The sequence below is a fragment of the Stegostoma tigrinum genome, chromosome 37 (genome assembly GCF_030684315.1).
Source record: "Stegostoma tigrinum isolate sSteTig4 chromosome 37, sSteTig4.hap1, whole genome shotgun sequence".
NCBI lineage: Eukaryota > Metazoa > Chordata > Chondrichthyes > Orectolobiformes > Stegostomatidae > Stegostoma > Stegostoma tigrinum.
In genome coordinates this window covers 1859276-1882033 of record NC_081390.1, presented here as the reverse complement: position 1 = coordinate 1882033, position 22758 = coordinate 1859276, and the positions used below count along the sequence as shown (strand labels likewise).

The following is a 22758-nucleotide window of genomic DNA, read 5'->3' as shown; positions in this document are numbered from 1 at the left end:
TATTCCCTGGCTTCAAGCTAATAGTTTAAATTCAACCCCTACTGCACTAATGAAATATCTGCTTTCTTCGCAAGAGGATCATTGCTGTATCAAGGCTTGGGATGAACTACAGTGTTTAGGCTGGAGATGAAGGTTTTACAAAAGGTTCCTGAAATCTTTAATTGGGAGGCCTGAACTCATGAAGCTGCCTTATCAAAACCATTGCCAACAAATCAACTTTCGAAGGCACTACTTAAAAGTCTCCGACAACCCTAAGAATCAGAAATAGAGTGTCTGAGATAAATAACATATTCTGAGAATTTGTTCTCATATACTCTCGACACTTACTGATCAATGGATTAACCCATACACTTAAAATATAAAACTCACTTACCATCAAAAGCATCATCTCCTTCAGACATAAGCTCATCATCAGAGCAGATATTGAGGACATTAACCAACATCTCTGTTACTGTACAATAGAAATAAATTTGTTTACTTAGATTTTATCTTTCATCTGTGCCACGTGTTACAATTTTACTTTGCTAGTATTTTCAATTTACCTTTAGTAAAATGAGTGTTCAATAGCTATACCTTTTTCTCCAACAAATGGCAGCGACCATGTAAAGACATCCATGAAGTTAGGCAGCCAGTAGGGATGAGGAGAACAGTTGAACTGTCGAATATTCATCACATTGTTTTCATACTTCAATACAGCAGCTGAAATGAAAACAGTTTCTCAGTGATGTGCTAAACACTGTAGTGTACAAGAGGGAGAGTCGTTTCCAAATAGTAAACGCGCCTTTGTAAACTGCCTAAAAGAAACACTGAATTTGCTGAGGATCAAGTTTGTAAAATGTACAAGGCAGAGGCACACTGAATACTTGCTGAACAATTGGCAAATTAACTCATGCGCACAACGGAAGTCTACAAAGTTACTAGCACTGGCTTCAATGGCTCTGATGCATGGAAAAGAAAATTAAAATCAGGTTTCCCCAAATGTTGATTACCATTCACTGCCCCAGCAGTAGCACATCAGCTGGTGAGAGCAGGATTGAAAGCGCAGTTGATCATGGTGTCCCCTTATAACAAGAATCTGTCACTAGTGCAGATGACAACCACCTGGAAAATGCAACTTGTAGCAGTCTGTCGGCACGTCAAGTAAAATAAAGATTTTACTTTGAAAGTAGGTCAAAGCTAATGAAATAAGATTGAAATAACTTGCCTTTATTATTGTAGACGTCTAAGTAGTTTGGTGCAGAAAAGATTGTAATTAATGATGGAAACCCAGTGGTTTGGCTTTTTCTGTACATTCTGTAGCTGTACAAATAAAAATATAGAAAGCAATCCTTGTTAATCACATAATAAATATAAAACTTGTAGTGAAAATATTGCTGCATGATTATAGAACTTAGTAACCAAACAGAAATAATGTTCATTTATGTGGTGCATTTCAAAACCTCAAAGTCTCTGTTATAATAACAAACTATTTCTGAAACGCTGTTTACTTATTATGCAGAGAACCTTGACTATAGTTGGTCAAATTATAATAAATTTAGTACAGAAACCAAATTAAGTTAGTCTGTGCAGCCCAAAAAGCACCACGATGAACAAAATCCTCTAGGAAAGCAGAAGTGAGAAATGAGAATAAAAGTAATATCTTGGGCTAAGTTATTAAGCAGGCCTCAAGTCCTTCATATGGGGATTAGTAGGTGCTTAGTGTACAGACACTGAGGATGCCCACCAACGCTCCCATCAGGAGTCTATCATAAGCAGTTGCGCCCACACTCACCATCTAATCAAAAGAAGTGAAGTGCACTTTCTGAGGTGAAACATTTTTTGGCGAGGTGAGGCAAGGCAAGAGAGGGAACGGGTTCTTACTGGTGCAGGCAGTTGTCTGTGACAGCACCGCAAGACGGAAGCACACTGAACAGTTCAAAGTCAAAATATTAAAGAATGGACAACTGTCAGGTTAGGGCCCTCCACAGACTTGTTGGCAATTGTAGCTGTGACCCACCTGATCCCCATGGCTCTCAATTGTGAACATTCAGCTCCCTTCACCTTGTAGCAGGAGACTGCCTTCAGATAGGCTTCAACCATAATAGGATACCTATCCAATCAGGAAAATCCCGACAGCATCACCAAACTGCTATTGATTTGACCCGGGTTTTGGCAAGATACATCTGAAAACAGGTGTACGTCAAGGAGACCTGATGCATTATTTTCCAATTTTGCTGCTGGCCTCACTCCAAGGGATGGGAAAATTGTGCTGTTTTCTTGACAATTCAGGGCCTCAAAGCATAGCAACTCAGTACTGCTTGTCTTTCAATTATGGAGTGTCCTGACTAAATCCTGGGACGTTGGAAGTTTGAAACAAATTTTTTTTTGTGTTTAGAAAACACTTAGGTTAATACTTGAGGCAACTTTGTTTCTTTGGTGGATAAGCTCAAAATAATCAGAGCATGTATTTATAATTGACGTGAGCCCTGAGATTGCAAGGAGTGCACTGAAGCCACCTGATATATTCAACTCAAGACAGTAGGGGTCCAAACTATTGATCTGCTGGGGCTCAGTTAAGAATAAATCACAGTCATTAAAGGCAGCCTTCAAATTTTTAGAAAATTGTGTTTACTTCGTAATGCACTAAATTTTTGAGTCAAATCAGTTGAAAGAATTTCTCATTGCGCTGCTAATACTGATCAGTTGTTCCATAGTGTTGTCACTTGCTTTGTTTGCATACACTCCGGATATTATTGACTCCAGAATTGTATTCATTGTTGGACAATGCACATTATACATCCCTGGATAGCAAATATTTTTGAAGAGTTAAGTATTACACAGGTGCACATCATAAAAAGAATTACTGACAGTGAAATGAAAGGAAGGAAACTGTTCATAATCAATTGACTAAAATGGGGCATTTAAAATATAGTTGATTATGAGCTGCAGCATCAGATATTCAGTTGTCATACCCAACTCCATGAGAATGAAATTATATCACTGTCTGCTAAATGCGCCAAAACACCTTGAATTTGTTGTGGTCATTCATTTTTTCTGTTTCAATGTGCTCACACCAAACTGTTCATGGGACCCAAGAGCTTAACATTTTTACAGCAAGTTTGCAGTTTTGTTTCAGTGATGAATTACTTCACAATGTTTCACCAAATTTATTCTCCAATGTCCATTAACACTCCTTTAATGAAACTAAGGTCATTAGCTAAGACAAGATTAAAATTCCATCTTGCTTATTGTGATTAGTTGACTTGCCGAGCTGGTTTGTTGATCCACAGATTTTTCACTACCACGCTGGGTAACATCAGTGCAGCCTCCGATGAAGAGCCATTGTGTTTTCCCCACTGTTATTTAACCCCTGGTATCCGCTGAGCTGGAACACAGAGCGCGACGTCACATACACTCCATCACAAAGGAAAACCAGAAGGGAGGTAATCCAGCTCAACGGACACCGAAGATTAAATAACAGGCAGGAAAACACAACAGCGCTTCATCGGAGACTACACTGATGATGTTCCCAGCAGGGTAATGAAACGTCTGCAGAACAACGAACAAGCTCGGTAAGCCAACCAACCACAACCTCCACAACCCAAGCTACAAATCTATTCTAAAACCTTAGAGGTCTGTCTCACTTAATAATTTTGTGGTTTGAAGAATATAAACAAACTTGTTCTTCCAAACCCGACCGATAGAAAAACTGGCTTCATAAGTTTAATTTCTCTTGTTCTTTTACCATACTTTTAGCATAGTAGCTTTCAAAACTTAGAACATGAAAACACAATTTACATTCATTTCCTGGACAGGTCATACAGCTCTTTGTTACAGGAGACAAGTGGGAGGATGGCTGTCCTTAGGCTCTGGGGCACCATAACAGCCAGTGCTGCAGAGCCAACGAGCAGAAAAGCAGCTCAGTTACCCCGGTTCCACTCAACATCACCGAAAAGCAACTCAAAGATAGTAAGAACTGCCGATGCCAAGTCAGACACAATACAGCATGGAGTTGCAGGAACACAGCAGGCCAGGCAGCAGAGGAGAAGGAAAGCTGACGCCTCGGGTTGGGACCCTTCTTCAGAAATTTCTGATGCTGTCTGGCCTGCTACCTTCCTCCAAGTCCACACTGTGTTCTCACCAAAAGGCCACTGACCACTTAAGCTCAAGGTACATCTGTAATAATAATTCACAGCAATTTCTGATTCACAGCATTAATGGTCTTCAGACATGATGAGATAGTAAAGTGTCCTCTCTTACCTCAGAAGATAGTAGTGAGCTTTCAAGGATTCTGCAGACCAATCTTTTAATAGATTAGTTAGAAGGTAAAGAATTCTGAGCTTGATGATGGTCAAGCTATAAAGCCTATAGTTTAGGTACCAAAAAAACACACTAAAGACTAACAGAAGAAAAAGGGAAAGAAACTGGAAAGCATTAAAAAGCCAGGAAGAAAGAACAGTTCACAGAGATGCAGCTGTTGGTGCAATTTAGGAACACAACTTCTTACAGGATAGGCAACAGTTAACCAAAGTAAAGATATTCCTGATCAGCCAGGAATGGAAGGATTGTAAAAGACAAATTGAAGAAATAATCCAGAAGCAGTAATGATCCACCGATCTGAACAGCCCAGTGTCTCAACTTTGAGTATTGCTTTCATACCTTTCACTAACATCCAAATCTTTTAACATACAACTGTTGACAGCCAAACCACATTATATTATTTGCAACATAATCCCCGAAACTAATTGCTGAATTAAGAGATGCTATTTTAAACAAAACTTAGTCAAGGCTGACAGACAGATGTATTACAGTAACATGAACCCAGTGAACTGTATGCAGTCATTTGTCTGGAACCCAGAGACCACATGACTTTTAACTATTTCTATCATCATTTATTCTGTACTTCAGTCAGGTAAATAGAAAAGGTGTTAGGAACTACCACTTGGAGCTGCTCATCATATCCCAATTTGTGGCAAGTTAAGGATTTAAACTACGAATGAACTTCACTGAACTGGCAAGAGATGGTGATATATAGATAATGCCACTGATTGAGTAAGGCAGAGGCCCAGTCTAATGCTCTGGGCCATGCATACACATCACATCACATTGGCTGGTGGAAGTTAATTCAATTAATCAGGAATTGAAAGCTTGTCTCAAAGTTGGCCATTATATTTTTGCAAAAATCCTACCAGGTTCACTAATGCTCGTGAGAAAGAAATCTGTTATCCTTAACCAGTCTGGCCTACAAATAACCCACATGCGCTACATGTGCTTGCTCTCAGTTCAAGGGCAATCAGCAATCGGCAAAAAAACATTTGCCACATCAGTGGTGGCCACATCCTAGCAAGTTAGGTGCCTCAAACTCAGAAAGCCAACTGAAGAGTGAACACTGCATATAGTAAAACTCAAGAAATCATGGTTATTCTGCTATTTTTCCCCGACATTATTCATTACTTGGTCAGGATTTTCAAGCTAATCACCACTAACTTATCAATGCACAATGAAAAGAGAGTTTCTTAAATGCAAATGAGCTTAGCTCGAGAATTAAACAACCCAAGTACTTGAAAACAGCTCCACTGATTTTTGAAATCCAGGTGGACATTTTAGTACAGAGTCTTCACACAGTGTTTGCAAAATATTCCTCCATTAAAAAAGGTACAACCCAATTCATTCCAAGCGTCATGCAATTTCATATCCGAAGCCAGGAGATAGCAACCAGGAGTACTAACCTTGACATTCTCTGGTCTAATGATATTGAGGCAAAATGCAGATTACTTTCTTTAGGGAGGGCTGATGGGCACAGACTGGTGGCTTTTTCTCTATATCATGTTATTCAATGCTCTCAGCTGTAACCAATACCTGAATGGTGTAGGCCGTATAGAGTAATTCGCTCCAGCAGTGGAGACCCTCTGGCAACATATCAACGCTCGAGCCCATCACGTTTCAATCCAAATTATAAAATCAAAGATCTTTTTGTTTTCACATTGTCTTTTGGAAATTTGTTTATAATTTCACTTCAATCAAGCCATATTGTCATGACAATGATGCTGGTTTAATTCAGTGTTACTTACCCTGCATCCTGGGCCTCATGAGCTCGAATTATTGATAGCAAATTATTGTGTTGTAAAAATTCACAAACAGCTGAGTAACTGAAATACAAAGGTGTCCAATTAATATCCATTTAAAATTACAGTAAACTAAAACTGAATGCACATTGACAAAGCCGTGCACCTGCCCACAAACTGCACCTGTAGAAGTAGGAGCATCCTCGCACTGTATTATGACTGAAGTGTTCTTGTGTTTTCTCATTTCCAAAATCCTCTGAAGGGTCTGACCACAACAAATCACACATTGGCCCAAATGCAGGTGGCTCCTTAAACCTATCTAACTGTAAAGAGACAAGTTAGAAAAACAAGAGAGTCAGTATCACTTATAAAACAAAATTGCTTCAATTGATACAAATCAACAGTCACTTCCAGGCTCGACAGCTGTACAAAACTGACCAGAGTTGGATTTTGACCTGTGGAGAGCTCTATATGGGAAATGTAGGTTACCTCTTTCATCACATGCAAAGATATAACTAGTTGAGGAAGTGCAGTTAGTGGTTGGGTGAAGTGACTGGGAACATTGTCCTTATGGTGATCAGCTTACAGTATCTGGTTTACAATTTACTTCAATCAAACCATATATTCTGTCACAATAACGAAAGCAGCTTAATTCAGTGTTACTTACCCTAATTCCTGGACCTCATGAACTTGAATTATTGATAGCAAATGGTGTTGTTAATCCAGAGGCCCAGATAACGTTCTGGGGACCCAGGTTCGAATCCCACCATGGCAATGGTGGAATCTGAATTCAACAAATATCTGGAATTAAGAATCTAATGATGACCATGGATCCATTGTCAATTGTTGGAAAAAAAAACTTAGCTGGGTCACTAATGTCCTTTAGGGAAGAAAATCTGCCATCCTCATCTGGTCTGGGCTACATGTGACTCCAGATTCACAGCAATGTTGTTGACTTGTAAGTGGCCTCTAGGTAATTAGGGATGGGCAACAAATGCTGCCTAGCAGCAACGCAATCGTCCCGTGAATGAATGAAGTTGTGGGAGGAAGGGAAGTCAGACAGATTATAGGGTGTCTCCTTTAACCTGCAGTTTCCCCGAGGCCTGGGAAAGCCTGTGGCTAACAGTGCAATGATTGTTAAAGTGAATGCAAACAGCCCTTCTGTAGTATTCAAATGATTACAACCCACTTTCTCAAGGCAATTGGTGGCTCAAACCTCATTCTAAATTGAAGAAACTTCTCATCTCAGTTTTTAAACTGTATCCCTACAGTTTGCCTTTGAGGGAATCCATCTATCCTGTCAGGCCACCTCAATTGTTTTTAGGGTTAATAAGGCCACCTTTCATTCAGTTATAACTCCAATCTACACAAACTCTCTCTCAGCAAACCCTTAATCCCAGAAATTTGCCTGGTTAAGTTTTTCTAAAGAGGCTCCAAGACAAGAACAGCCTTATCCTTATGCGAGGAGGTAAAAATTTCACACATTACTCTCGCTGCAATCTCACCACTACCCAGTACAGTCGTAGCAAGACTTCCCTACACTCCACTCCTTTGCAATAAAGGTCATCATTCCATTTGTCTCCCTAACTACTAGTTTTAACCTACGTGCTGACTTTTTTTGGTTCACATACAAGACACACCGATCCCTTTGCACCACAGCATTCTGTAGTCCTCCCCTCTACTTAAATAATAGTTAGTTTTTCAATTCTTGCTGCCAAAGTAGGCAACTTCTCATTTTTGCATGTTAAATTCCACTTGCCAAATGTCTGCTCAATTACCTAACAGCCTCATTGCATCCTCCACACAATGTGTTTCCTACGTATCAGGATATCTGTAAAGATGGTTTCAAAAGCCAGCCTCATCATCTAGGTTATTAATTTAGATCACCAACAGTTGAGGCCAAGCATTAATCCCTGCAGCATTTCACTATTAGAGAGTTTGTCAACCTGAAAATGGCCCATTTATCCCAACATTGTTTTCAGCTAGCTAGTCAATCTTATGGCCAGGCTGATAAAGCACACTACACCATAAGCTCCTACCTTGTGCATTATCCTATTAGTAGCACTTTATCAAATCAACAGTGAAATCCAAACATGAAGTATCTAATGAAATAACTCCCACTTCCTACAGACTAAGGGGGTGGCCATGAGCACCCACATGGGCCCCAGCTATGCCTGCCTCTTTGTAGGTTACATGGAACAGTCCCTCTTCCACACCTACACAGGCCCCAAACCCCACGTCTTCCTCTGTTACATTGATGACTGTATCGGCGCCGCCTCTTGCTCCCCAGAGGAGCTCGAACAGTTCATCCACTTCACCAACACCTTCCACCCCAACCTTCACTTCACCTGGGCCATCTCCAGCACATCCCTCACCTTCCTAGACCTCTCAGTCTCCATCTCAGGCAACCAGCTTGTAACTGATGTCCATTTCAAGCCCACCGACTCCCACAGCTACCTAGAATACACCTCCTCCCACCCACCCTCCTGCAAAAATTCCATCCCCTATACTCAATTCCTCCGCCTCCGCCGCATCTGCTCCCACGATGAGGCATTCCACTCCCGCACATCCCAGATGTCCAAGTTCTTCAAGGACCGCAACTTTCCCCGACAGTGGTCGAAAACGCCCTTGACCGCATCTCCCACATTTCCTGCAACACATCCCTCACATCATTAATTGGAACCCTGCAGCCCAATGGTATCAATGTGGACTTCACCAGCTTCAAAATCTCCCCTTCCCCCACCTCATCCCAAAACCAGCCCAGTTCGTCCCCTCCCCCCACTGCACCACACAACCAGCCCAGCTCTTCCCCTCCACCCACTGCATCCCAAAACCAGTCCAACCTGTCTCTGCCTCCCTAACCTGTTCTTCCTCTCACCCATCCCTTCCTCCCAACCCAAGCCGCACCTCCATCTCCTACCTACTAACCTCATCCCACCTCCTTGACCTGTCCGTCTTCCCTGGACTGACCTATCCCCTCCCTACCTCCTCACCTATACTCTCCTCTCCACCTATCTTCTTTTTTCTCCATCTTCGGTCTGCCTCCCCCTCTCTCCCTATTTATTCCAGAACCCTCACCCCATCCCCCTCTCTGATGAAGGGTCTAGGCCCGAAACGTCAGCTTTTGTGCTCCTGAGATGCTGCTGGGCCTGCTGTGTTCATCCAGCCTCACATTTTATCATCTTGGATTCTCCAGCATCTGCAGTTCCCATTATCATTGAAATATCTACTAGTTCCCTTTTATTTCCCAAGCTTGCCCTTATTACACCCTCAAAGAACTCTACTAATTTTGTCAAACAGGTTTTCCCTTTCATGAAACCACTTACAGCCTTAATGTTTGATGATTTTATAAATGCCCTTCATTTCATGAATTTCAGCATTTTCCCCATTTACAAGATGGTTTATTTGTCTACAAAAGTATTGCTTTGCATTCTCGTTTTATCGAAAAAGTGGTGATAGATTTTTAGTTTTTCACTCTGCCAAGTCCTTTCAAAAGGAAAGGACGTTTACTATCTCTCTGTAACTTCTTTTAAGAGAACATTACGGAGGTCACTGGGACCTGGTGGCTTGTCAGCCTTTCATTCCATTAGCATTTCTATCTTCTTCTTGACTGTCAGTAACTGTTTTCAGTTCCTCCCTTCCTTTTGCTTCCCGATCTCCTACCGCAGATAAAAATTACAGAGGAAGAAAGGGAATGGGTGACCAGCAGACACAAAGAGTAGAAAGCACTGCAGGGGTCCCTTGCAGTCATCTCCCTCCATAATCGTTATACCGGTTGGAACACTGTCGCGGAAGATGGTTCACCAGGGAAGGTGGCAGCAGCGTGTGTGCATGCGGCAGGCGTGGTGGTGATGGTTCTGACTGTAGGCAGCGAACAACCAGCATATAAGCACCGACAATACAAGTTAAAAAAACCAAAAATCAGATAAGGTCCTACAAGCTGAACTTAGGGAAGAGTTAGAAGTAAAAAGTAGAACCTCAAAGGCAGTAATCTCGAGATTACTACAAGTGCCATGTACTAGCCACAGTACGAATGGCAGGATAGCTAAGCTGAATACATGGCTTGAAGGATGGTGGAAGAGGGAGGGATTCAAATTCCTGGAATATTGGAAACGTTCTGGGGGATGGTAGAACCAATACAAACCATATGATCTGCACTTGCACAGGACAGGAACCAATGTCCTGGGGTGGGGTGGTGTTTGCTAGTTCTGTTGGGGAGAGTTTAAGCTAATATGGCAGGGGCATGGAAACTAATACAGGAAGTTAGAAAAAAGTAAAATGGGCACAGAAACAAAGGACAGTAAGGGGAAAAGTAAAAATGGGTTAATTGACTCCTTAACCAGCAATGCTACCCCACTTCCCTTTCCTCTGTGTCTTTCCTGAAAATTGAATATTCCTGCATGTAGAGTTCCCATTCAGAGAAACTAAAGACAAAAATGAAAAAGGGTCACATTTCACAATGATTCTAAAAAGGGCAATAAATGTCAAAAAGTCTGAAGGCTGTGTCTCAATGCAAGGAGCATTTGTAATAATGTGGATGAAATAACTCACGAACAGTTATGAATGGGTATGGTGTAATTGGGATCAGAGAGACCTGGCTCCGGGGTGGCAAAGGATGGGAACACAACATGCAAGAATATTCAATTGTCAGGACAGACAGGCAGAAAAGAAAGGAAGGTGGGGTAGCACTGCTGGTTAAGGAGTGATTAACCCAATAGTATGGGAGGACATTATCCTGGACGATGCTGAATCAGTGTGGGTGCAGCTATGGAACATGAAGGGGAAGACAACATTAGTGGCAGTTGTGTACAGACTGAACAGTAATTACGTTAGGGACTGTATAGAACAGGAAATCAGAAAAGCATACAGTAAGGGTATCGCAGTTATTACAGAGGACTTCAATCTACATATTGATCAGACTAACCAAAATGGCATCAATGCAGTGGAGGAGGATTTCCTGGAATATGAGATAGTCTCCTCGACTGGGATGCTGAGGAGGCAACTAGAGAGCAAGCCATTTTAGACTAGGTACTGTCAAACGAGGTGGGGGGGGGGGGGGATTACCTAGCAACACTGTAGTGAGAGATCCTTTGGGAATAACTATAATACAGTAGAATTCTTCAGTAAAATGAGAGAAACACAATTAAGTTTGAAGCTACGGTCCTGAGCTTGAAGAAATGGTATGAGGCAGGCTAGGATAAACTGGCCAAGGGTAATTAAGGGATTGACAGTGGATAGGCAATGTCAGACATTTAAAGAAAACATGGATGAACTTCAACAATTGTATATCCCTATCTGGCGTAAGAGTAAAACAGGGAAAAAGAGGCTCAACCAATGCTAATGGGAAATTAGGAACAGTGTTAAAGCTAAAGACGACACAGGCAAATTGGCCGGAAAAAACAGCAAACCTGAGGACTGGGAGAAATTTAAAATTCAGCAGGAGGATGACAAAGGGTTTAATTCAGAAAGGGAAAACTGAATTTGAAAGCGAGCTTGCAGCAAACAAAAACTGACTGCGAAAGCTTCGACAGAAATGTGAAGAGAAAAAGACGGACAAAGACAAATATAGGTCCATTCCAGTAAGAATCAGGTTAATTCATAATGGACAAAGAGATGGCAGACCAGTTGAACAAATACTTTGGATCTGTCTTCACTAAGGAGAACACAAATAGTCTTCAGGAAATGCTAGGAAACAGAGGATCAATTGTTAAGGAGGAACTGAAGGAAATCCTCATTAGTTGGGAAATGGGAAAACGATGGGATTAAAACCTGATAAGTCCCCTCGGCCTGATGTTCTGTATCCCAGAGTACTTAAGGAAGTGGCCCTAGGAAGTAACCGATGCATTGGTGATCGCTTTCCAGCATTCTGTAGACTCTGGAAGAGTTCCAATGGACTGGAGGGTAACTAATGTAACTCCATTCTTTAAGAGTGGAGGGAGAGAGAAAATGGGTAATTATAGGCCAGTCAGCCTGACATTAACGGTAGAGAAAACGCCAGAATCAATCTTTAAGGATGTGATAACTGAGCATTTGGAAAATGGGTACAGAATTGGTTCTAGTTAGCATGGATTCACTAAAGGGAAATCATGCTTGACAAATCACCTGGAATTTTTTGAGGATGTGACCAGTAGAGTAGACAGGGGTGAAACAGTAGATGTTAGGTATCTGGACTGTCAAAAGCCTTTTAACAAAGGTTCCACACAAGAGATTAGTAACGAAAATTAAAAGTTCAGGATATTGGAGGTAATGAATTGAGAACTGGTTGGCTAACAGGAAGCAGAGAGTTGGAATAAAGGGTCCTTTTCAGACTAGTAGGCAGTGACAAGTGGGGTGCTGCAGGGTTCAGTGCTGGGGCCTCAACTATTCACAATATGCATTAACAATTTGCATGAAGGAATTGAATGCTACATCTTTCAATTTGCAGATGAGACTAAGCTGGGTGGCAGTGTGTGCTGTGAGGAGGATGCTAAGAGGCTGCAGCATGACAGATTGACTGAGTAGGTAAATACTTAGTAAATGCAATATACTGTCGATAAATATGAGGTTAACTACTTTGGTCACAAGAGCAGGAAGGCAGATTATTATCTGAATGGTGGTAGTTTAGGAAAAGATGAAGTGTAACAAGATTTGGATGTCAGGGTGGAACAGTCACTAAAGGTTGGCATGTGGGTGCAGCAGGCAGTGAGGAAAGCTAATGGCATGATCTCCTCCATAGCGTGACGTTGAGGGTATCAGAGTAAGGATGACTTGCTGCAGTTATACAGGGCCTTGGCGAGGCCACACCTTGAGTACTGTGTGCAGGTTTGGTCTCCTAGTCTGAAGAAGGGCATTCTTGTGACTGATGGAGTCCAGCAAAGGTTCATCAGACTGATTCCTGGGATGGCAGGACTGACAGAGGGAAAACTGGATCAAATAGGCTGGTATTTGCTGGTATTTAGAAGAACGAAGGGGTATCTCAGAAACACAAAATCCTGATGGACTGGACAGGCTAGATGTGGGAAGAATGTTCCCGATGTTGGGAAGTGCAGAACAAGGGGTCACAGTCTAAGAATAAAGGGTAAGCCATTCAGGACTGAGATGAGAAAGACTCTCTTCACTCAGTTGTGATCCTGTGTAATTCTCTCCCTCATGAAGCTGTTGGGACCAGTTCATTAGATATATTCAAGGGGTATGGGGAAGGGCAGGAATAGGATATTGAGATTGCATGATCGGCCATGATCATATTGAATGGTGGTGCAGGCTTGAAGGACTGAATAGCCTACTCCTGCATCTATTTTCATGTATTCTATGAAAGATGGATACAAAACACTTGTTAAAAGACTCCAACAGTCCTTTTTCTGTTAATTCCAGTTTCACTCTTTAAGGGACCATTGGTCAGTTCAGTCCTTTTCTTCTTTTTAAGAGATTTATAGAAGCTTTACTGCCTGTTTTTATACGTCAAGCTATTTTTCTCTCATATTTCCATCTGTCCCTTTGAGTTCAAGTTTTCCAAAACTTTTTGCAGGATTGTATGCCATTTCTTTCACTTTGATACCACCCTTAATTTCATTAATTATCCACAAATCAGGCACCATTCTGTACAACATAAATGTTAGCCAATGTTTCATCAGTTTTCTTTCTAATTTAAACCTTTTTAGACAACTCATCTTTATACTCTTGTAATTGCTTTTATTTAACTTTATGTAAGGGGGAAGGAGAGCAAGAGGTTGAGCGAGGTGATCAGGGGACAAAGGGCAAGGATGAAGGGCAGCAAGCAGTAGGGGTATGACAAGCAGATTGCAGGATAGACAACTATGAACCACAAGCCACCTGACAGCTGCAAAGTGGATATTGGTGCTTTATTTGTTATTCACTCATGGGACATGGGCATCGTTGGTTGGCCAGTATTTATTACCCATCCCGAGTTGCTCTTGAAAAGATGGCGGTGAGCTGCTACGTAGACTATCATTCAGAAACAGTAAACTCTTGAAAGAATATAACGTGGGGCATGACAGCAGGAACAGATATCATTATTGAAAATGTATTGGCAAGATTGGGGCAGACGATAATGACAGCGTAGCAGTTATGTCCACAGAGGTAGACAAAGATAAAGGAATAGTAAAGCAGTTTTGATTACAGGAGGGAAGATTGCGCTACACTCATACTCAGAAGTGCACTTGTGGCAGCCATGATCAAATATAGGAGGGTGGGAACTTGATTCAAGTGGGAAAATTGAGCATTTAGGTGGATGGAAAGAACGTATTCATGGAACTTGAGGTAAAGGTGAAAAAAGATTTGGGCGTAAGTTTAAGAGGACGGGGTGTCCAACACAAGCCTATTAAAGAGCGAGGAGGAGGAGGAAACTGGTGCCTAAGAAAGGAGCTAGTCAATTTCCCCCACGTCACAATTCTTATTTCACTTACTAAAGTCATGGGCACAACAAAATAAAAAGCCACAAATCACTTCAGTCATGGGAAACAGATAACAAAAATAGGTGGGAGAGCAAGTCATGAGGATAACAGACTTGACAGAGGCATCTGGAAAGGGTAGGAGATTTGCAAAAAATGGCAGATAGCATATGTAGGAAAATTAATGATGATGCACTTTGGAAGGAAAAAAAGTGGGGATGAATATCATTCAAATGGAGAAAACCTGCAGAAAAGTGCAGCACACAGGAAAGCTGAGACCAAGTGAACCCAAACGGGAAACTTTTTCTTTCTCCACTTGTGCTGTCAGAGCTGCTGAGCTTTTGCAGCATTTTCTGCTTTTGTTTGCTTGAGGGTCGTTGTGCATGAATCATGAAGTATAGCATACATGTCTGGCAGGTCACAGGGAAGGCAAATGAAGAACGGTCATCTACACTAAGCATTAGCTTGCTTTCTTTCCATGGATGCTGCCTGACCTGATGTCATCTCCAGCAGTTTTTCTTTTCAGGTAAATGGAAAGTTGGCCTTTATTTCAAATGAATGGAGTGTAAAAAAGAAAAGTTAAAATTATACAAAACACTACACCTGGAATACTCTGAACAATTTTGGTAGCTTATGTAACAAAAGATACGCTGGCATTGCAGACAATTCAGATAAGATTCACTTGTTTGATCCCAGATATGAAAGGATATAAGACAGGCTGAGTAGCTTGGACCTGTACTCACTGGAGTTCAAAAGAATGAGAGGTGACTTATTAAAATGGAGAAGATTCTTAGGGTGGCGGCGGGGGGCGGGGTGGTGGTGAGGAATTGACAGTGGAGATGCAGAGTTGGTTTGCCTTGTGGGGCAGAGAATAATGAGAGCGTAGCAGTTATGTCCACAGAGGTAGACAAAGATAAAGGAATAGTAAAGCAGTTTTGATTACAGGAGGGAAGATTGCGCTACACTCGTACTCAAAAGTGCACTTGTGGTAGCAGTCTAGGAACCAAGGGCACAATCTTAATCCAAGAAATTCCCTACAACATAGAGAGATGGGGAGGAAATGCCTCTCTCAGAAGGTAGTGAACCCGTGCAAGAGAGCTGAGAAGGCTGGGTCAGTTTGCTTGAAGCGGAGGTAAATAGATTATTTAATCAATAAGGGAATCAAAGGTTATGGGGATAAAGCTGAAAGTGAAGTTGAGGATTATCAGTACAGATCCTGCGTTTTATGGTCTCATTGTGGAAAGAAGTCAAATCTACAACAGGGTGAGGGGAAAGGATCAACGGACAAACACTGATTAGCTGTTACTCAATGGGCTGCAGTGAAACAAATTTCCTAAAGAGGAATTTCCAAACAGCTGTTAACCCTGTGGGATGGAAACAGTAAACCATTCACACGTAAATGTTGAACAAATGATGAAGAACTTATTTTTGCACTTTAGTTATCACCCAAGTACATGGAAAAGATTAAAACAGTGATCAAAGTTAACAAAAGCTCTTGAATGTGACTTTTAAAAAGATAATTTCTCCTCATACTCTCCTGAAGTGCTGCTACTGGAACAGCCATTTACATTATGGACATGATCAAAGCATGAAATACTTACTTTTCTAATATCTTCTAAACTATGAATTTCTGGAGAAAGTCCTCCATGAACACAAAGAAACTGCTGGTTTAGAAGTGCAGCAAGAGGAAGGCAGTCAAAAGCATCCATACAAGCATCATATACTCTTTCGGAATACTTGATTTTACCTATTTAAACAAAAGGAGGGATTAATAATCTGGTCTTGCATTTGTGCCTATTAGATAGCTACTGAAATTAAATATTTATATTTATGTACATCCCGTCAGTAACATTTACTGACATTCCTCTTCCCCTCCCAATAGGAAATCATCTTTTGTAACATTTATCCATCGGGTTCCCAAGTAGGGACCTTCAAATACACAGAGCTTGTTACTATTACCTCTTGACCACACAACAGTTCATGTTTCTCTTTCTATTTCCCCTTTCTCATGATGTTCATTTGTTGATTGATAACTCCCATATGATCCAAGATACTTAGTCAGTTAGGACTATATTCACTGGAGCTTGAGCAAAGAAGGGTGATCTTATAAAAACATACAACATTCTAACAGGACTAGACAGGGTAAACTTAGACAGATGTTCTCAAATGACCAGGAAGTCCAGAACCAAGGATCACAATCTAAGGATTGGAGTAGGCCATTTAGGGCAGAGATGTGAGAAATGTTTTCATCCAGAGCATTAAGTCTGTGAAATTCTCTGCCATAGAAAGCAGCTGAGATCAAAACATTGAATACTTTTGAGTATCTTACACACAGTCACAAAGTGTCAAGGGATTAAAGAGTGCAGGGAGAGAGCAAGAACTGGGTACACAATAGCAGCATTCAAGAAGCACTTGGACAAACACATGCATAGGTAGAGAATAGAGGGATACTGAACCTGTAAGTGAAGAAAGTTCTTAGTATGGAAGGGTAAAACGTGCAGCACAGGCTTGAAGGACCAAAGGGCCTGTTCCTGCTCTACTGTTCTTTGTTCTACTGAGTTGGATGACCATCCCTGATCAGTGAGTTGCGCAGCAAGCTCAAAAAGGTTGAAGGGCCTACTCCCACTCCTATTTTGTGTTTCTACATTTACCCAAACGTTAATCACTCTCCACTGTATAAAAAAATACTTCCCATGTAGGAAATGGGCAGTGTGAGTGAGCCAGACACGCAATCGCAAAGCACCCATCTGCCATGCTCGATGTTATTCTCCCTAGTATTCAAACATTCCGAGACTGAGGATCTGGCAGATTTCATCACCCACCAGCTTGGGTGCAGAGGCCAAGCATCATTGCTACCATAACAGATTAAACTCAGAACAGATTGGAATTAAAACCAAAGTTTTGTCATTGTGAAATAGGCACTCACTGCTGCACAGCAGCTCAGCTAGAACACTTTAAGGCCTGTTGAAGAAATAATTTTACCATTTCATGAGGAAATCTCCATGACTATGAACCATCTACCTTGACAGCCAATCACCAACAACTGCTTCACAGTGTGACAAAGACCAGACTAAAAGGTGACTCTGAAAAATTTGATTTTGGATGCACAAGTATCAAAGAGCCATCCAATACAGTTGTTACCAACCAAATGGAAAAAACCTTCCCATTAAAGTTTAAGGCAACTCAATGAAAAATAACCTCAATTATTCAATTCACTGTTCCTGCGACCGGGCTATGGAGACTGAAGGTTAACCATTTCAGACTCTATGCAAATATCACAGTATTATTGTTTGCCCATTCTTAACTGCAGAACTGTACAGTCCTCCCAGTCTACAGTAACCACAGGGCCAACTCTAGAATTAGGGTCTAGTCACCAAACCTCCGGAACTCTGTACAGCTACAGAATACAAGTCATGGACTTAACATCAAACAATGCAACAGAAGTCAACAGTTACTTACATTCTTGTTTAAAGGTGAAATATTCTGTGAGGTGTCGGCATTCATGATTCCCACGCAAAAGGAACAACGTGTTTGGGTACAGAATTTTAAGAGCCCACAAGTAGAGTACACACTGTAAAGAAAAACATCTAATTAGGATTCAGGTTAACATATACAACAGCTTGCCTCAAACCAATGGAAAAATTAACTCAGGAGTTACAACATGCAATAATTTAATTTCAATACTTCAGATTTGCGTTTTATACCTTGACGGGTGATTTTTGTCCAACTTTGTTTTAAACACTGTCTAGCACTAATGTCCGTTCACCAATGGGAAAGACTTAGCATTCTCTCATCTTCAAGTCATCAATGCCAGCATGAATCACTCCACAAGGTAGTGAAACCCCAGGAATGAGGGGGTGGAGGCAAGTGTTCAGTGGGTAAAATGGCTTTGTAGAACAGATCAGAGGCGAGGAATTCTGCAGCAAACAACTTAATCTTTGACTTCGGCCTTGAAGGTAGTAGACAGAAGTTTATCAGAAATCTCTCCATTTGCTGGATGGGCACAATTCTAACAACATTCAAGCAGCTTCACACCATTAGAACAAACCAGCAAGTTTGATTGTCACTCCATCTACAAACGTTCAATGTTTACTCCCGTCAGCAACAATGTACACTGGTAGCGTGCACCACCCAAAAGACGTAATGTCGTAATTTATGAAGGCTTGTTTGACAGCACCCTTCATCCCTGTGACCTTCACTCCCTAGGAAGCCATTGTCATAAAATATATGGAAACACCACCACCTGCAAGATCCCCTCCAAGCTACACTAAGTCCAGCCTTGGAACCTCTTGTTCTTCCTTCATTGTCACTGGGTCAAAATCCTTGAGCTTACTTCTGGAAAACATTATGCACATCTATACAAGGAGTCCATTAGTTCAAGGCATTTGGTATAGGCAGTAAATGCTGGCCCAGCCAATTTCATCCACATCCCATGAGTGACTAAAACAAAAAGTATGGAAAATCCTCCTGGATCCACAGAGCAAAATGTTTTTAAGGTTGCACTACCCGTGTGTGAAAAATGTTGCACTGGATCTTGCAATTGCATTGCTTTTTGGGAACTCCTGCATTAAATACACCCAACACAGATACAGCACAAAGCCCGTCGGCCCAACAAGGCCACACTGACTCTCTCAGCATCTCACCCAGACCCATCCCCAAAATAACCTACCTAATTTATACATCCCTGAACACCATGGGCAACTTAGTATGGTCAATCCGCCTAGCCTGCACGTCTTTGGACTATGGGAGGAAACCAAAGCACCCATAGGAAACCCATGCAGACACAGGGAGAATGTGCAAACTCAACACAGGCAATTGCCCAAGGGTGGAAATGAACCTGGGGTCCTGGTGCTGTGAGGCAGCAGTGCTAAGCACCAAGCCACCATGTTGCCCCAAATATGGAGAAACTGTTGCTGCCAGGTGACAAAAAAAAGCAAAGATAAACAGCAAGATAACCTGTACCATGAGACGTGAATTTATTATTAAATGCATCAAATTACTCTTCTTCTTTGGCAGTTCCTCAGGATTGATAATATTCTAGGATCAAATTCCTGGAAAGAGTGGTGGAAGATGAGTCAAAACAGTGTGGGGCTGGAGGAACACAGGTCAGGCAGCATCACAGGAGCAGGTAGGTCAACATTTCGGCTCTGATGAAGGGTCCTGACCTGAAACGTCTACCCTCCTGCTCCTCTGACGGAGCCTGATGTGCAGTGTTCCTCCAGTCCCACACACGGTGGACTCTGACTCCAGCATCTGCAGTTCTTGCTATCTCTCTTGGCAGAAGCTGATTCAGTAGCAATTTTCAAAAGGCAGAGATACAAGTGAAAAGGAAAATTAGCAGGGAAGTCCGTCTAAGGGGCAACTGTTTCAAACAAAGGACTGGATGGCCTCTTTCAGTACCATGATTCCAGAATGGTTTCTCCTAAGAGGAGTATGCCACCAATACCAGAGGATACAGTTAAGGTGTAATAAAACAAAAAATGCAAGCATAAATATTTATGGTCAGATGTGGTTAGCAGTGTTGAGTGTGGAAAACTGAGCAGTGTACTCAAAGGTCATCCAGGCTCGTAAGTGCAGTACGTTGATGAGGCCTTTTCTGGGCACTCCATTATAGGGAGGATATTATTAAGACAGAGTGCGCTCAGATGATGATTTACCAGGATGTTGCCAAGAATGGAGAGTCTGAGTTAAGTAGAGGCTGGATAGACTGGAACTTTTTTTCACAAGTGGTGGGGATTGACGGTTGACCTTAGAGGTCTATAAAATCATGAGGGGTGTGAATAAGGTGAATAGCAGGTGTCTTTCCCCAGGGTGTGGATTTTCAAGACTAGGGGGTTTTTTGCACTTTTAAAAAAGGGGAAGAGGAGAAAGATTACAAGAAGACACAAAGAGCATTTTTTTCTTTTTAAACACATTAATTCATGTGTGGAATGAGCTTCCAGAGGAAGTGGTAGATATGGGTACAGTTAAAATATTTAAAAGATATTTGGATAAGTACACGAATGAGAGATGTCTGGAGGGATATGGGCTGAGCACAGGCAGGTGGAATTAGTTTAGTTTGGGATTATGGCTGGCATGGATTGATTGGGCTGAAGAGTATACTGCTGTGCTGTATGACTCTGACTCTAGAAATGGCAGACAGCTGGCATAAGCATACTCAGGATTCTACCTCTCTTACATTTCTGTACCTACAGGTCAGTTGATGTTTAACTGTCTGTCAAGTAGAATCATGGAATCATAGATTATAGAATCCCTACAGTGTGGAAACAGACCCTTTGGCTCAATAAGTCCACACCGAACATTACAGCACCCACCCAAAGCCATCCCCTATAACCCACCTAATGTACAAATCCCTGAATTCTACCGGCAATTTAGCATGACCAATCCACATAGCCTGCACGTTTTTGGGCTGTGGGAAGAAACCAGAGCACCCGGAGGAAACACATGCAGACACGGGGAGAATGTGCAGCCTCTGCACAGGCAGTCAGTGGAATTGAACCCGGGTCCCTGGCGCTGTGAGGCAGCAGTACTAACCACTGAGCCAACGTGCCGCCCAAAGAAAGAAGTAGTTTCCCCAAGGATCCATGGTCATAATTGGACTCTTAATTCCAGATTTCCTTTTACTGAATTCAAATCTACCATCTGTCACAGCAGGATTCTAACCCAGCTCACCAGATTTAACAGTCCAGTGATAATACCACTAGGCCATCGCCTCCCCTCCATAATCCAGAGCAAGTTCCTAGTTTTCTGTTAGATATACACATTTTGTACAAACTGGAGAGGATTATCTCAGAAGAAATACAGCAGTCAACAGTTGTGGCCTATGGCAAGGGACAATATAAGCAAAGACATCTGAAAGTCCTAAAAAAGATGACTGCAGATTAACAAACAGGCAGATCAGGACTTCAGGTGGTAATACCTGATTTACATGTCCATCCATGTTCGAGAATAGAAAGGTAAATTAATGCTTGGCTAATAAGCAATGACAGAAGGGCTCACTGTTAGGTATTAATGCTAATGCATTAATTCTAGGACAGATGGGTTCACTTCTGCAAGGACAGCTGCATCAGGTTAGGGATAACGCAAATAAAAACATGCTTAAAAATGAAAGTCATAAGGTATTAGATTAGAATGGATAAGGCCTGGAAAGATGAAATCAACAGGAACAGCTAATAGATAAGAATGAAATAAACAGGGATAATTTTCATGCAGAAACAATTTAGCCAAGGGGCTATGAGGAATAAAAACAGATGGATGATATACGAACAGGAAAACACTGAAGAGAAGACAGGGAGTACAGCAGTTACTAAAAATGCAGTGCTTAAAAATGTAAAAATCAACTAAACTGGGATAAGTAGAAGCAAATATTTTACTGCCTTTCACAAACAGCAAGTAATGTCAGCTGTATTAATTTTAATTTTGAGATTGCTAACGTTAAGTTTTATAGCATAAAAGATAAAAGTTATATTATATCACAGATTAGTTATTATCACATTAAAGAGAGGAACTATCTAATTACCTCAGTAGCTGACTCCGATTTCTACATTACTGGAAGATCTAGACTTAAATCAATATCTGGCTCTAACTTGATGAGAAAGGAAAACAAATTCTGGCAAATAATCTATTCAGATGGAATGGAGAAAGTATGGAAAAAATAAGCTAACAGAGGGAGTAGCAACACTGGTATAACAGGGTACATGTGCTAATGTAGATAAGGGAGGAATACAGAATATAGATGGAGATCAATTATTATAAAAAGGATTTTAAAAAAAAAAGCATTTCACAACCTCCAAACTGTGAAAAGGGAATCAGAGGAAATCTGCTGTTAGGCTAAAAACATGAGTTGAAGTAAAATTGTTTGAGGGATTTTGCCCTTATTAATTGTGGCAGTGAGACTAAACAGAGAAGACAGAATAACGTAACTAAAACATATATAGGATTACTTCTTCAAACTGTGCCTGAACGAGCGCACGAAGGCAAAGATGCTGTTTGATCCGGGAAAGTGTCCCAAAAAGGCAACATTCAATTCATTTAGTAAATTAGTGATTTCTTTAAGGGTGCGGTCAGAGCTTTATAACCAGCTAGAGAGCCAGGAGCAAGATAGCCAGAGGGTTCCCATTGTTGAACATTATGCATTGTGCTTTACTAACAGGAGTACTTGAGAGAGCACGGACTGAGAACGGGATGAGGCTAACTGTTCATAGCACAACGAACAGAACTATATACTCCTCAAATGCAGGCTAGATACCTCAGGATTTGAGCACATATTGACATCCCTTATCTGTAGAAGCTACCCCTCCTTCTCAAAAGCTGAAAGTGTGTATGAA

The 22758-nt window shown here is 41.4% G+C and overlaps 1 protein-coding gene and 1 non-coding gene across 6 annotated transcripts in view; both read right to left on the bottom strand.

The window, feature by feature from the left end:
• Positions 1–22758, bottom strand: part of LOC125467591 (serine/threonine-protein phosphatase 2B catalytic subunit beta isoform) — a 110456-nt gene that overhangs the window by 26908 nt on the left and 60790 nt on the right. For all 5 annotated transcript variants that reach the window (XM_048563663.2, XM_048563660.2, XM_048563662.2 and 2 more), the window contains exons 4-10: positions 17891–18002; positions 16033–16178; positions 6228–6367; positions 6051–6128; positions 1205–1299; positions 574–699; positions 374–451 (exon numbers count right to left, since the gene is read on the bottom strand). In XM_048563663.2, the coding sequence (XP_048419620.1) occupies positions 374–451; positions 574–699; positions 1205–1299; positions 6051–6128; positions 6228–6367; positions 16033–16178; positions 17891–18002 (775 nt within the window). The remainder of the gene's footprint in view (positions 1–373; positions 452–573; positions 700–1204; positions 1300–6050; positions 6129–6227; positions 6368–16032; positions 16179–17890; positions 18003–22758) is intronic.
• Positions 17645–17779, bottom strand: LOC125467657 (small nucleolar RNA SNORA84). Its single transcript, XR_007250675.1, has one exon. It is a non-coding gene; the product is annotated as a small nucleolar RNA SNORA84 (small nucleolar RNA).